This window comes from Drosophila subobscura, chromosome A (assembly GCF_008121235.1).
Source record: "Drosophila subobscura isolate 14011-0131.10 chromosome A, UCBerk_Dsub_1.0, whole genome shotgun sequence".
Classification (NCBI taxonomy): domain Eukaryota; kingdom Metazoa; phylum Arthropoda; class Insecta; order Diptera; family Drosophilidae; genus Drosophila; species Drosophila subobscura.
In genome coordinates, this window is record NC_048530.1 from 19002922 (window position 1) to 19018432 (window position 15511).

Sequence of the window (15511 nt, forward strand, 5' to 3'; positions counted from 1 at the left end):
CAATCATGCAATCCAGGCCCACCAAATGAGTGGCAACATTTATCAGTTGAGTCGAAAGATCAAAATGAGGATAACAATATCATTTTTATACCCGGTACTCGAAGAGTAAATAGAGTATATTGTATTTGTGCGGATAACGGTTGTATGTAACGCACAGAAGGAAACGTTTCCGACCCCATAAAGTATATATATTCTTGATCAGCATCAATAGCCGAGTCGATTGAGCCATGTCTGCCTGTCCGTCTGTCCGTCCGTCCGTCCGTCCGTCCGTCCGTCTTGTTTGTCGGCTAGTTCTCAGAGACTATAAGAGCTAGAGCCACCAAATTTTGGCACCAGACTGCTGTATGCTCACACTGAAACCAGTGTATTTCAAAAATGAGACCCGCCCCCTTCCGCCCCCGCAAAAGGGCGAAAACATCCCAAATCTACAATTTTGAAGATAACAGAAAACTAAACGCCATTCCGTAGGGAATGACCATATCTATCAGATCACCAAATTGGGATCCGATTGGATCATTATTATAGCCACAATGATTACTGGTGATCTATGCGCGCTATTTTTCAAATTGTTCAATTTTATCACTTAATTAACATGTCTCTCTTAATAATTTACATACATTTACATACTGTAGACAAAGTCTCGCACTCGCTGGCCCATTGCGTGGGCGCTGACTTGGCCATGGGCGCAGGCAAAGCTGTGAAGTTCAAGGAGGTCTACGGCAAGGTCGATGAGCTGCGTGCCCAGAAGGCGGCCAGCGGTGATGTGGCTGTGCTCAAGGATAATGATCGCTACATTTACTATCTGGTGACGAAGCCACAAAGCTGGGGAAAACCAACATACGAGTCGCTGCAGTCATCTCTGGAGCAGATGCGCGAACACATGGTGAGTGGCTTGCGCTAACTTTTAGATCAATTCTAGATCAATTTTAGATCACTAAAATTTCCTGTTTCCTGGCCGAAAACAGGAAAATTTTCAGACAAAGTACCAGGCGAACAGAAGTCAGCAGAAGGTTACTGGTTTCCATGTTTTTTCACAGTGTCAAAATCTGGATGCTATGAAACCGCAATTCATTTTAGTTACTTGGCGACTGAAAAATGAATTGCGGTTTCATAGCATCCAGCTTTTGTCACAGTGAAAACCCATGGAAACCAGTTACCTTCTACTGACTTCTGTTCGCCTGGTACTTGGTCTGAAAATTTTCCTGTTTTCGGCCATTTCAGTGAAGCAATTTCAAAAGTTCACTTCACAGTGGCGTCCCAACACAGATCGGCCAATTCTCGAACTACGTTATTTTAGTTCCAGAAATTACCGTCTTCATCGCGTGGGCGCCACTGTGCAAAGAGGTGACTGTCAAAATTTGACAAAAATAACAGGAGAGATTTGTTTTGTTGTTTTCTCCTTTGTTTGTAGTCCGTCCAGGATGTGCCACGCGTCCTCGTGATCGGCACAATGTCCTGGATCCTTTGCGACCAGTTCGGGTGCAAGGACATTAAGGATAATGCCATTTTCACGTTGTTTTTTCTTTTTAATCTCTACAAGGCTATAGCTCAGCTGTTTCCTGTCGAAAAAGGACATGTCACGCCTCCTCGGGATCGGGAAAATGTCCCGGATCACTTCGGGTGCTAGGACATTAAGGATAATGCCATTTGAATATTGTTTTTCTATACAATCCCCTTCAACGCTATAACTCGGCTGTTTCCTGTCGGATCAGGACATGGCATGCATCCTGGCGAAGGTACGAGTCTCCTGTATCGCTTGAGTCCATCAAGGACCACAAGGACTGCAGGATACGGCTGTCCTACGCTATTTTGTAATTGGGAACTTTTCAGCCTGTAGATGTAGATGACAGATGAAGAAAAAATGTAAAATTTGACAAATAACCGCTAAGTTGCAGATGTAGTACTGAGTGCTGGGTATAAAAGTTGTGACGCGTAAGAAGCGTCTCACACGTCCCTTCTCGTTCTTCGGATACTTTAGGAAAATCTGGAGATGCTATGTAACGGATTTCAAGGGGGTGCGCCTCTTGGAAAGACCTGGAAGCTGGTCGACTTTTGATGTCTCTTTGTTTCGGCATTGTGTTGCTGTTGCTTTAATTGTGCCTCCACCTCATGTTGCTCCTCTGTTGCTTTTCGTGTTTTTTGTGGCTTTTCATTTTTCCCAAGCAACGAGCAGCAACCGTCTTGTGATTAATTACATTTTCTTTTACCAGTTTTCTCTTTAGACGTTTTTTCAATTCAATTTTTTTGGCTTCGATAGTGGACTGTGTGGAGTGTGCAATGCAGTGCAGCGCCGTCAACGTCGCTATTTGAAATTAAATTTTGATTAATTGCAGCAGCCGATGGACTGAGTTTCGACGTTCGACGTTCGATGGCCCGATGGTCGGCACCTTTTTGGTGTTTTGTGTGTGTTTTTTTTGTTTCTCTCTGTTGTGGACGGCGCTACGGGAAAAGTGTTTTGCAGCCGCGCTCGGAATTCGCTGCACTTGCCGACAGTCGGCCTGCCCCGCACTCCTCCTCAACCACAACCTCACCCTCACCCTCCCGCTGGGATGAGGATGAGGATGAGCGGACGGCACTGTCTGTCAAGAAGAAACGATGTCTGGAAACGAAATAATTTTCAGGTGTGAAAAATTTTGAAATGCGCTTTCAATTTGCGCTGCCCGAGCCGACAACCGAATGCACAAGGAAGCAGCAGCAGGAGGAGAAGAGGCAGAAGGAGGAGGAGTAGCAGCAGCAGCAAAAGAGCGCGCCCCATTAACGCAGCAACCAAATAAAGTCATTACCAATGGACTTGGCAGGAGCAGGAGCAGGAGGGGCAGGGCAGGAGAGTCAGGAAGAAGATTGGCAGCGGCAGCGGCAGAGGCAGAAGGCAATAGGCGAGAGGAACAAGTACAAGAGGGCAGGGAAACGGCAGTGATTACCTTCTAATGTGCCCCCAAACAATTTGCTACATAAACCCTGCTGCTGCTGCTGCTGCTGATGCTGCCACACCTACCTGCTGCGAGTGCCAGTGCCACAACATGCAATGTGCCTCAGCCTGTCCAACGTGCACTCTTGGCCCGTTCGCCCGTTTGCCCGTCTGCCCCATAGCCATGGCCAGCAGCCCACTCTGTAGTCCTAGAAAAGACGGCCCTAGTTTGCAGCAGGCATCCCCCGCGCCGCCTCCCCAAACCCACTTCCAAAAGTCACTTTTCGTGTCTGGTGCCTCCACTCTCGTGGCGGTTCTGTTGCTCTCTGGGACTGAGACAGAGACCTGGAGATCAGATAACTCAATTATTCGCGGCGTAAACAAATGCTGCCTTTCAGGGTTTTTAGCCAACATCCCAACAACCCGTCCAGCGTCCAACGTCCAACGTCCATCTGCTGCCTCCCAGTGCCAGAGCCCTCTGATGCCCTGATGCGCCGCCTCCTGCCAAGCAGGAATGGGAATGGGGGAATGGGGAATGGGCATGGGTTATTATCCCAGGCATAAATGGATTGTAAACGTGATTTTTATAGTCATTTAGCATAATAATGCATTTTATGGTTTTAGCCCAGTCGGAAAGGAGCACTCGGACTCGAACTCGAACTCAAACTCGGACTTGGACTTGGACTCGGAATGGGACTGCTGTACCTGGGTACTCGGGTACTTGCGCCAGCCTTCACTCTGGATTGCCGCCCAGACTCTCAACTAACACTTCAAACGGCTCGCACTCATGGACTCAGTGGTAGAGGCATTTTTCCTCTTCGCGTAAATGAATCTCGAGAGTTTTGTGGGAGACTGTTTACGGTTTAGCTGAAAGATGATTCTCGTCTTCTCTTCCGTGTGCTGTGGCATAAGGGGAAAAGTTTTCGCTCTATGCAGTTTCAGAGTGCCAGAATAATTATGCAAATATTTGATGACAATTCAATGTTGCACCTTTCTCATGGGTTGCACACACTTTTCCCCCCCAAACCTCTACCCTTAAATCACGTTATGCTGCCAACGTATAAACGCATTTCTCAAAGAGGAGTTTTTTGTTTTGGAGGGGATCTCAGTCGAGTCTCGGAATCTTTTAGCCAATTTGCGCACCGTTCACGTTTGTTATTCACGCTTTTCAATTGAGAACATGCCGCCAGATGCAGCAGCACTTCACTTCACTTCACTTCTACTGCCCTGGTGGTGGGGAAGGGGATCGCGGCTGGGGCCTCGTTTGATTGTTTGTCTTCTTTATTACAAGTTAAAGCGTAATTACTCAACAAATATGCGGCAATTTGCAAGCGAACAGTGAACCGACGCAGCTCCAAAGAGAGTCTCAGAGAGAAGGAACACGAAGCTGCAGCTGAAGCTGAAGCTGAAGCTGCAGTTAAAGTTGAACCTCAAGTTGAAGATGAAAATGAAGATGGAGGGAGTCCTACACAAGTTTCCTTGCGATTGCCGTGTGCCCCTGGGGTTGCTGCAAATGCCCGAAATCAATCGACCAAAAATGTCTGGACTGTAAATTTGTTTTTTATTTTTTTTGCCACTCACAAAAGTGGAGCTGACTCTGCCGCTGTGTGTGTGTGTTGCTTCTTGATGTTAGCCGACATCCAAACGATGCAGTCGGAGCACATGGAGCAGTCAAATGAAATGAAGTAATCCAATTTGCCCACCGGTTGTCCTTTTGGCCAAAGGCCCAAGGTGCTTATTAGTGTTTCTCTTCCCCCTCCAACGCACCCACCGCTCCCTGCATCAAAGCATTGAGTGACGGACTGCTACTCGTTGGCTTGGCATTGGGTTTGGGGCTCCTGACAGACATTTAACGATACCCCAACAAAATGCGCATAAAACGTTGTTAACTTTTCCATAAATCTCAATTTGATGACCCACCCAGCGGGAAGTGGTTTGTGGGGTATTCGGGAGTGTTAAGCGTTCGTCCTTGTCAACCATTCCTCTTCATTGTGCTGCCCGGCATTATTATCGCAATACTTATCAAACAATAAAGTGAACCAAAAACACACACAAAAGTTCTGCACACTGCGACGAGTGTATGTAGATTTGTTTCTGTATGATTTATACTCGTATTTCGGTGCATCTTATCTTTGGTTCCTGATCCCGACAAAAACCGCACGCGACCTTCATAAAAATATGAAAGTAATTTTCAAATTATTTCCAGCAGGGCGGCAGGGCGGCAGGGCAGCATCTCCCATTCCGTATCCCGTATCCCGTCTCATCATCTCATCGCATCTATGTACATTTTGTCGGGTGTCGTTTGACTGTCAGAAATGTCGAATGTTTATCAAAACAAGTAAATCGCATAAAAATAGAGCCATTGTCAAGGGGGCTCTCGTGTCTGGTCGTGTGCCCATGGCCAAGGGGAGGATTCTACGGCTGTTTCTCGATGGTTGTTCGAGGGTTCAAGGATTCGAGTATTCGAGAGAGGGTTCTGTCCAGAGACAATGTTGATGTTGGTCTCCTGATTAGCCGCCGCCGCCACCGCCGCCACAGCAGCATATACACTCGTAAATCGTACTTAAGCCATTATAAATTGTTATCCCATCATCCCATTGGACACGACCGACAATTCATCCGGAATATTGCTCTGCTGAATGGGAATATCAAATCTGTGTACAATTATCTCAAGTCAAAATGCATGGGAAAAGTCTCTGCTAGGATATGCCTAGAGTCCACAGAAGAATTAGTTCTTCTTTCGCTTCTCCCCCCAAAGTTCTCAAAAATCTTTGCAGAATTGATGGTAAATCGAACGACCCAGGGGCTGTGCTACATGACACGCCACTTGTATTGGGAATGGGAATATCTTTTCCGATTAAATATTGAGTGAACTTTTTTCTCTTTATTTTGTTTTATTTTTGGAGAGATGTTTCCCGTTTACCGTGCCAGTTTTGCGCCTCCCACAGCCTCGCTGTGTATTCTGTGGACTCTATCATGTGGTTGCGGATATATTTGTTGTTCTGCCTAATCCCATTGCCATTGCCATTGCCATTCTCCTTCTCATCATCTTCTCACGCTCTAAACAACTATTAGCGGGCCACTTTACAGGCAATACCCGCTAAGCCCAAACCAAAGAGACAAGCCCAGCAGTCAGCCAGTCTCACCCAGTCACCAGAGCAAACAAATCGGACTCCCAGGCAGACGCTAATCCTTGTCGATTGCTCACTTTAATGCCGGCCACCCTCCGGGGCTATAGAGCTGCTGCCTGACACCCTGCCACACTGCCTCCTGGCCTCCTGGCCTCCTTCCCTGCTCCTGGCTGTGCCTTCTATTTGCGTCATGTTGTACATGTTAAGCCGACAAATCGGTTGCGATTGATTAAAGTGCGAGTCGAGCGCCGTGCTCTCTCTCTCTCTCTCTCCCTCTCTCTCTCTCTATCGCTCTTCATCCCCGTCGATTGCTATCTTGACTTCAGTTTTCGGAACGGTGAGGGGGAGCTTCGGGTTTTTCGATTTTTGGTCTTTGGTTTGGTTTTTTTTTGTTGTCGTTGTTTTGGGCTTTTGGAAATCTGACAAAAGCCTGTACCCGTCTCGAAAGGTAAGCCGCTGACGGCGTCCACCTTGTCCTGTCAGGGCAGCTCCTTTGTTGTCCTTTTTGCGCTAAGCGCGTGAAATTTGTCATATCCTTATCGGCACACTGCCACCGTCTCATCCTCATCCACATCCACATCCATATCCTCATCATCCTCTTTGGTGGTTAGTTTTGCATGCAGGCAGCAGCAAAGGAGGCGTGAAATATCCACAGAATGTGCCACGTACTGCGAGGGGCAGGCAATCCTCTCAAGCGTTTTGGTCCCAGCGGAGGCGATGGCTCTTGTGGTTTGCAAGCCGTGAAATCGAGGCGTGTGCACCGTGTGCCTTTGGGAGCGAGTGCCAAGGATTTGCGACTTACTTGCCACAACGAATGGGTCACAATTTGTGGGATATTCGCCCAAAGAGTCCCCAGGGGCACACCAATGGATCTTCGCTTGCTTTCGCCACAATTTGAAGGGCCCTTAAATATATTTGCTTGGCGAATTACCAGTGTGATGGGGTCACCAATCGGTTGGGGTCACCAATCGTGCTAGGGTCACTGTGGCAGCTAACTTTCAGCAAGGATCCATCGCCGGTGCTTTGCCGTCCCTTTGACTTAATGACTTACAAATGTAACCTTTGCCATAATTGTCAGACAGAAAGTTTTCACCATTTTGCATGCTCTGCGGCCGCTGGTCACTTCCGCTGGGCTGGGCAGTCTGCCAGGATCCCCAGCTGCGGCGAGTCCTTCCACAGGCAATCAGTGCTGCGCAGCCATTAGGAGGCAGCCAGGCAGCCAGTCAGCCAGGTGACTATCCCACAGTTTTTTGAGAGATCTTCTGTGGCAATTAATGCGCCACCTGATCGGCCTTGGGCTGCGCGTTACGTTTCCGCGCTCCAGTTATGGTCCACTTGCCAACGCCTTTCGGTCTGGCTGGCTGGCTGGCTGGCCACGCCTCTTTCTCCACCGTTGGGCCTGTTGGGGCACTGCCACTGTTACAATTTTGTCGCTGTTTTGTTTCCTTTTTTGTTTTTCGCGGCAGTAATTAACAGCTTCTGCCTTTGCCACTCTTTCAGGCACCCTCCAGCAGCCTCCTCCAGCGTCTCTTGTGGCCGCTTCTTCTTTGCATTCTTCTGTGGCTGGCCCTTTTTTGCATATGCAATGCGCAGGCATTGCGTTTATTAATGTCATCAACGCCCCAGCCATAGCTCCAGTTGCAGCTCCAATTGATGCCCCTACATTGATGGTTCCTACGACTCCCCTCGGCAGCACAGTTGAGTTGACAACTCAATTGTTTGCAGTGCCAGTCCGACGCTCATCATCAAAGCGACAGCAATTAAAATGATTTCTTGCGATCGGCAGGGCCGCAGCAAAACACACACACAAAAAAGCAAAAAGACTAATTAAACGCCTAACAGTAAGCCAAAGGCACTGTGCGGCAGGGGGCACAAAAAATTGGAGCTAATTTGATTAATATGCCACTGCCACGGCCACCACTGAATGGGGCTACTGTGGGCCTAATGATGGGAAGTGCGAGCGCATTTTGGCTCCCAAGACGCGTAGCGCGTAATTGCGAAAGTAATTAGTGCAAAAGCGTTCAATTGCGATACACTTCCCCCCGCCAACCCCTCCGCACTCTCCACTCTACACAGCAGGCAACTGTACATCGAAGGGGGATTCCCAGCATTCAAATCATTAACCCAAAGACAAGTGCCAGCCCTGCCCTCACCCCCCAATTTAAGTGCAGCTTCCTGACCATTTTCCAGTAATATGTATTTAGCGTTTATTCGAAATCAAAATTGGGAAAAGGGATTGAACGCCGTCTAGTGGCGGTTGCGGCAACGGCGACGACGACGAAGAGCCTCCAAGGAACATTTATTTGCCTGAAACGATGGAAGGGGAGCATGAAGATTTCTCAGTGGAATCATTGATTGATATTCTGATTGTCTGCCCACCTTTTTTGGCAACAGTCTAACTGGGACGACAAGACGCTTGCCCCCCTGGGGCATGTGCAAAATGCCATTCTGCACCGCAAAGATCTCCAAGGATATGCCCAGCATCAGGCCAAAGCGCACAGCTTTCTGGAGGACATTGAAAGATGTGATGACATATGGCAGCATTTGTTCATCCTGCAAGACATGCATGAACATTTCCTGCACAGTGCAGCCTACGAGTGGAGGGGAAAGCTCAATCCCAGACTAGATTTGGGCACCTTCAAATACTCACACTGATGGGGCTGGGCCAGCAGGAAGCTCAGTATTTTGGGGAAAGCCGCTGGGCACGAGTTGGTAACACTTTGAGAAGGCATTTCGCACTTTTTGATAAGTTATTACCGGCAAACAATTACAAAGAATTTTACAAAGAATTACAAATATTCAAGAATTTTTGCAGCTAATATTTGTTTCAGGTTTTTCTCGGGAGTATACTGACGACTCGACTACCCACAACTGAAGGAAACTCCACAGGCTTTTTCGGAGTTAACAAATGTTGTTTGGAAAATGTTCAACCCAGCAGCAGGCTTTGGGCATTTAGAACTTGTCAAAAGTCAAAAACAAAACAAACACGACAGAACACAGATTATAAATTATTATTTAAATTGCTGCAAGTAGAAAATTAATTTCTGATTATCCATTAGAATGGAGAACCCCGATCAGAATCCCTATGCAACGCTGCTGCCACACATTGTGGGCATGTTGCACGGCAAGCCAGGTCAGAGTAAGTACACAAAAGGGGGTCCAAAGGGGATTCAACTGGGGCACTTACTCATCCTTCCACTTGCAGGCGCCACTTTGGATCAAGTGTGCGCTGGTATCAAGTCGTTGGCTGAGCGAAATGAGGCCATGATGCAGCACATCCGTTGCTTTGACACCCTCCAGGCCGCTGTGCAGTTTGGCATCGGGTTGGGCGTGAATATGGGAATCTTGACACACTCAAAGGACATTCTACGCCTCGGCTCCAAGCTGCATGTGCGCAGCACTGACAGTCAGCAGTCGACACTCGGCGTTGAGTTTGAGCACAAGGATCTTCGGACCAGCGTCCACAAAGGGGAGCAACCTCTGCACAACGAACTGCTGCAGGAGCTGATGTTCAGCGATGAGACTGGTCAGCAGGCTTACAGCGTCGATGAGCCGCTCATTCCAGGCCGCACACTCCGATCGGCCACGAAGCGAGTCACTGGAGCGGTAGGCTTTCAATTACCCCCACAGATCACTGAACACTGACCACTAACCCACTGACAATTCCCCCTCCAGGAGCAACCTCGCGACTAAGCGAACTTTGGTACATGGGGCGCCGGTGACAGAATTGGGAAACTTACATCCAAAAACCAATCAACCGCCGATGATGTTTAAGCGCCAACACAAATTATTATTTATTTGCTCATTATAATTTTGAATTAAAGCATCAATTAATGCTTCAAACTTTGACGTTTACCCGATTATTGCTGAGGTAATAAATATCATTGGTGGAAGTCCCGGGAGGATTCACCACACCCAAGCCCCAGCAGATAACTTACTCACCACGAGCAGAGACACAAGCGCTAGAAAGGTGTAAGGCTAGGCTCCCCTGCGGTGAAGACGTCCCCTTGCAAGCGGAGTGAGAGAGAGAGTCGCTAAAGAGAGCCTGTCGGAGAGTCTGCGGAGGCGGAGCAGTAACAGAGAAGAAAAGGCCGCGCACCATTTGCGGCTCATTTTGTAAATCATGATATCGTAATTAATTTTTGCAGCAGGCAACGCAGAAACAACAATGCAACAATGCGTGGCAGGCAGGCAGGCAGGCAGGCAAACACCAACACAGCACAGCACACAGAGAAGGGAACCGCATCGGCGTTGCCTTCTCCTCTTCCCATCTTCGCGCGTTTCAGCCAGAAATCCTCAGAGTCAAAGGGAGAGTCGGAGTCGAAGTCTCAGTCTGTGCCGCTCCGTGTGGCACACACAGAGAAAGAAACCAAAGAAAACCAATTAATATTTGAGCAATGCTCCTGCGGCAACAATTAAAGTCAACGGCAAACGGCAACGGCAATGGCAATGCAGCAACAAAAGGCTGAAAAGGCCTGCAAAGGCTGCAACGCCAACGGACACGAAAAGATTTTTATTGAGATCTCAAAGATGCAAAGTGATTTGAATTTGATTGCATCGCGCGTGCGCTGTGGCAACGTACCCGCCAATGATTCCCTCTGTGGCATCTTCATCCTCATCTGCCTCTCGCTTCTGGCCCGTCGTTTGTCGGCCAGGCCGAGGCGCAGTGGGGCGTCAGAGGTGTGAAAACCCTGCTGGGTCTTAATGCAAGCTAATAAGAAGCAGACACCGAGTGGTGCACGGCGCAGGGTGCACGGTGCAGGCGGCAGTCCAGAAAGAGAGCTCCGAGAGTCGGTTCGTTTGGCCCTTGATCGGTGGTTAAGTTACATGCAACCGAAATACAGGGACAAAGCGGGAATGAGAGTTGGGGACTGATGTGCTGGATGTGCTGCATGTGGATGTGGCATGACCAATTTGACGGACACTTCGGGTGTGGGGAATGATTGGCACTAACCCATGATCGGCATGGAGGATCACTTCATTAGGAGAGAGAAAGCTCATCAAGAGTACGAAGCAACTGAACGGCAGTGAGAGCTGATACCATAAATAGTCAAGTTAGCTGATCCTTAATCGGAGCTGATTTGCATTTGTTCGAGGATGCATGGAGGCAGCTCGCTCCAGAGATGCTCTATTCCATGCCATGGACATTCAATATAAAAGGACTCCCTGATTGGAAGACTCTCTCTCTCACAATTCCCTGCCACCTTATGGCGAGAGAGAATGATCCAACAGATTGCGTTGATTACGATACATTAAATCAATGATGCAGAGCCCCTTCTCTCCGTCTTCGTCTGTGTCCCATGGCCATTCAGACCAATGTCCAGCCCATTTCAACCACACAACTTAACCTCCCACCAGCCACACAAATCGGTCAACTAAAACAGTCCCCTGTTCCCTTATCCCTCTCCCTGTTCATGTCTCTGGCTCTGGCTGTGGCTATTGATATGGCAAATAAACCACTGAGTGGCAAAAGGCGACAGGCGACAGGCGGGGGCGGGCCAGCAGACCCATAAGGGAGACGCAACACGGAGACGTGTAGGAAGGCAAAGGGAAAAGGAAATAAGAATCAAATCAAGCGACAAATAAATGTAACAAAATGTGGCAACAACACCAGCCAGCCAGCCAGCCAGCCAGCCAGCCAGCAGCAAACGGAAGCAGGGCCAGTGCTGGCAGCAGGCAAAAGGACATACATCCGAGCATCCAAGAAGGCGGTCGCAAAAGGCGACCTCAAAACGGCTGCCTAAAAACTCAATTACATAACAATCTGTTCACATTTTTTCACACACCATCAACTTTAAATGAGCTAGAGGCTGCCAGCCTCCTGCCTCCTGCCTCATTCCGGCGGTGAGGGGCAAGGGATGCTGCTGCGGCAATGCCAAAACGGTGGGCGGTGGTCCAAAAGCCACTCGAAATGAAATTACGAGCCCACACTACGAGGCAAACAATAACGAAAACAACAAGGAAGGCATAAAATGGAAACCGATTCGCGGGAGCTGAATGCTTAGATACCCTTACAGATTCGTTTGCATAAACGAAAAAATTAATAAATATTTTCTCACATATAATGTTATTGGATGAATGATTTGACAGGTTTTAAGGTAAGCTAAACTCAGTCTTAAAGGCAGCCACAATGAGTACTCCAGAAGAGGAAGGTTTGAAGCAGCAATCGCTGGAATTATAACAAGATTTCGAATTATGCTGCACATCTCAAAGGAAATTATTGGAAATTTCAGAAGTTATTCTTATTCGCACATAAAAGCGAATGTGACTCTGGGAATTTAGCATCAATCAACGAATAATATTCCAAGGAATAGCAGCTGTAAAAGGTGATCGCATGGGACTATGATCACAGTACAGAATACTCCCAATAGAGGGCACTGGCAGGAGCTTCCTTTCTTCTGCTAAAAATCTCCATACCCATTTGCAAGAGTATTCAAGTATTTCCGTTTATGTGTCGCAGCGAATGTGTGTCTGTGTGTGTTGCAAAGTTGAGGGTTGGCCAAAAGTCTAGCCCAAGGACGAGACTGAGGAGGATGTTCAAGGGTATGTGATGGAGGGAGTGGGTGGTGGGCAGACATGGCCAAAACAACCGGGGGACACAAATTACAATGTAATTTATTTGTCGCCGGAGCGCACAAACAGTGTGCAGGGGGAGGCAGGGTGCCGGGCCGGAACCTGCCCAGAAGTTGGCGCTTGGGAAAATCAATCGCGACAGCACCCAAAAGAGCAAGGACCAAGGAGCATCCGGTAGAGCCCCAAGAGAAGAATGTATTATATTTTTGGGGGTTGACAGGCGACAAGCGACAGACAGAAGGACGGACGTACAGACGGACAGAGCAGAGACGAGCATCAAACTAGCCAATGAATGTCAATTGTTGTTGTCGTTGATGGCGTTGATGTCCTCATCGTCGTCGTCGTCGATGTCGTTGAGGGAATGTGTCAAAATCCCCCTCAGAAAATCCCCGCCTAAGATGGCAGCCATCAAAGCGATGGGCAGCGCTGTGAGAGTGTTGAGCAATGCCATCACACGGGCGGGCTGCTCTGTAATATATATTTGTGTTTCCATTCAGAAAGGTATTTATCTGTATATTTCATGGGGAATATTCTTAGGTGTACGCAAAGTTTCAGAAGTGTAGCGAATGATATTGCCTAACACTGGGTGGTCTAAGTGGAGTGCAGGAAAACGCGTCAAACAATGGTAGTTTGCATTTACTTATGGATAAATTTTGCCTTGTGGACGGCATTGTCGGACTAGCTGGGGCATTCAAAGAAACAGTGTTGTGAAATGCAGAAAAAGTACAATTTACCTTTTTCAGCTTTTCTATTGTCAGTTGGCTCTAACTTTAAAATTGCATTGTCTAGGAATATTTAATGGAAAATGCACCTGAAGCGTGCTGTCATTTGTTTCTACTTTAAAACACATCCCAGTTGTAGTGTTGGAAAACCCATTTATTGTCTTCATTTCAGTGCTTTCCCAAAGGTATCAGCTATGCTCTACGCATCCAGGGCATCTCCCAATTCGATTCAATCTCCATGGAGCATTTAGTTTAGTTTTTCTTTGCCATTTGTCAAGATTGTTCCCCCATCGTCTGTCTGTCCATCTGCCTGTCGGTGTGTGGGGGCGTGTGGTGTGTGTGTGTGCCAAGTCATTGCAATTTTATGAGCCTAATGACGAATCCACGCAACCACCCATCCACCCACATAGATTCCACCCACCACGGATGGAGCTGTGGAGATTGAGACTTCGATTGGAGGAAAGGAACGTTCCTCCGGGTAATGTGAGTGCGGTTTTTCATTATGTCAGCGCTCTGTTTCTGAATGTCAAAATGGATTTTCGAACATGTCTGCTAACGATGTTGTTTCCCTTTGATTTTCCCCCTAGTCAATGTGATGTGGTGGGGGTTTTTGGGAGCCACATCCCCATCCACATCCACATCTCTCACGTATAGTTTTGTCTTGTTTGGCTGCTGCTGGTTGCTGGTTCGCATTCGCAATTATTCATAATTCGTGGGCTCATAAAAATAAATGGGCTGCTTAGCGTAATTGCCATAATTTCGTGTGACTTGGCTTTTGTGTGGCATCCACAGGGGCAGGGGCAGCAGTGGCAGTGGCAGTAAATATATAAGCGGTTGCTGAGGAATGGTCGGTGGGGGGGTTGAGGTGCACCACAGGGTTGTTGCCCATTCATAGCAGGGGTTGCCGCAAGGCTTTGGCTTTGCTTTACATGGCTGGAGATATTTTTTTTATTGTCGAAGACAGCCAAAAAAGTGGGCGTTTCTATTAGCTCGAGACACACATGTGTGCTGGTCGCGGTGCATCTGTTGATCACTCGCTTCAATTTCCGTGGTTCGTGCCACAAAATCAGGGATCGCCAGGATGCAAGCGGTGGGCGTGTCGCTATGGATGTTTGCCTTTCGATGTTTTTTGATTGCCACAATATGATATGCGGTTGACATGCTTGGGTTATGGTCTATCTGTCCCAATGAGGGCCAATTAACACGCTCATTAATTGGTCCAATCGTAAATCGAGACAACAACTGGCAACATTTTGGGGCAAAACAGGAATGGGTAGAAATTATTTGCAATGGAAGGAAGTCTAAAGAAAGCCAAGGAAATCTTTGTATTGAAAAGTATTGAAAAATGCCAAATCCAAGAAGAGTTTAAGGTTCCAACTTGCCTCGATGTTGCATTGTAGCTAAATTCAATCTGCTTCCCAAGCCCCCTGGCTCCGCCATTCCCTCATTTATCATTTTTATATTTTTTATTTTTTTTTAGCAAAATACCATAAAACAGTTCTGCAATTTCCTGCCTGTCATTCCCTAAGTTTTCATATCCGTCCGCAATATTTTGGACTCCCCCCTCAACCCATCAGCCACCCACGCACATTCCCCATCGCTCGCTTCCTACACCCCTCTGGCATTTGATGGACAAATCAAAGAGACATTTTGAGCGTCGAATTCCCCCACAAAGCATCCCACATTCCACATCCAATCCAAATTTGTCTGCTTGCAGCGGAAATATCCCAGCTTGGCGTTTGTGCACAATTTCCCCCTATTTCAAAAGGGAAATCGCCTACATTTCCCTTTATACGTGTGTTTTACTTGTGGCTGTGTTTCGAAAACACTTTGCTTATGAATATTACATATATTTATGATGAGTTTTAATGCATATTTTAGCTGAAAATATTATATTTTAAGAAGTTCTAATTATGCGAATATTCAGATGAGATTTATCAAGAGACTATAACAGGTAATAAATTGAGTGATCAATGAAGTACAGGGTGTGCTGATCCTTTTATGAGAACTTGGAATATTTTCAAAGATATTTTTGCAGGGTTTCTCACCGACAAGGGTAGATGTTTCTTTATTACGCAGTCGCCCAGCAGAGTTTTAATGATACATATGATATTCATTCCGAATTATTATCTTGTTGGGGGTCAAAATGTTGCAAACTTTAAGAACAAATATTCAAC

General features: G+C 47.3%; 3 protein-coding genes across 5 annotated transcripts in view; 2 read left to right on the forward strand and 1 right to left on the reverse strand.

Moving 5' to 3' along the window:
- LOC117903627 (DNA topoisomerase 1) overlaps window positions 1-15511 on the forward strand; it is a 126209-nt gene that overhangs the window by 8608 nt on the left and 102090 nt on the right. The gene's annotated exons all lie outside the window — the stretch shown is intronic.
- Window positions 8241-8965, reverse strand: LOC117903640. Its single transcript, XM_034815923.1, has 3 exons — window positions 8690-8965; window positions 8419-8630; window positions 8241-8346 (listed from the first exon to the last, which is right to left on the reverse strand). The coding sequence occupies exons 1-3, from the start codon at window positions 8769-8771 to the stop codon at window positions 8287-8289; spliced, it is 354 nt and encodes a 117-aa protein (XP_034671814.1). The 5' UTR covers window positions 8772-8965; the 3' UTR covers window positions 8241-8286.
- On the forward strand, window positions 8996-9888 carry LOC117903639. 3 transcript variants are annotated; one of them, XM_034815920.1, is made up of 4 exons: window positions 8996-9178; window positions 9245-9648; window positions 9784-9800; window positions 9843-9888. In XM_034815920.1, the coding sequence occupies exons 1-4, from the start codon at window positions 9100-9102 to the stop codon at window positions 9859-9861; spliced, it is 519 nt and encodes a 172-aa protein (XP_034671811.1). In that variant the 5' UTR covers window positions 8996-9099; the 3' UTR covers window positions 9862-9888. The 3 variants fall into 3 exon arrangements, with proteins under 3 accessions (XP_034671811.1, XP_034671812.1, XP_034671813.1); XM_034815921.1 differs by lacking the exons at window positions 9784-9800; window positions 9843-9888 and adding an exon at window positions 9715-9757 and having other exon boundaries at window positions 8997-9178; window positions 9245-9645; XM_034815922.1 differs by lacking the exons at window positions 9784-9800; window positions 9843-9888 and adding an exon at window positions 9681-9745 and having other exon boundaries at window positions 8999-9178; window positions 9245-9619.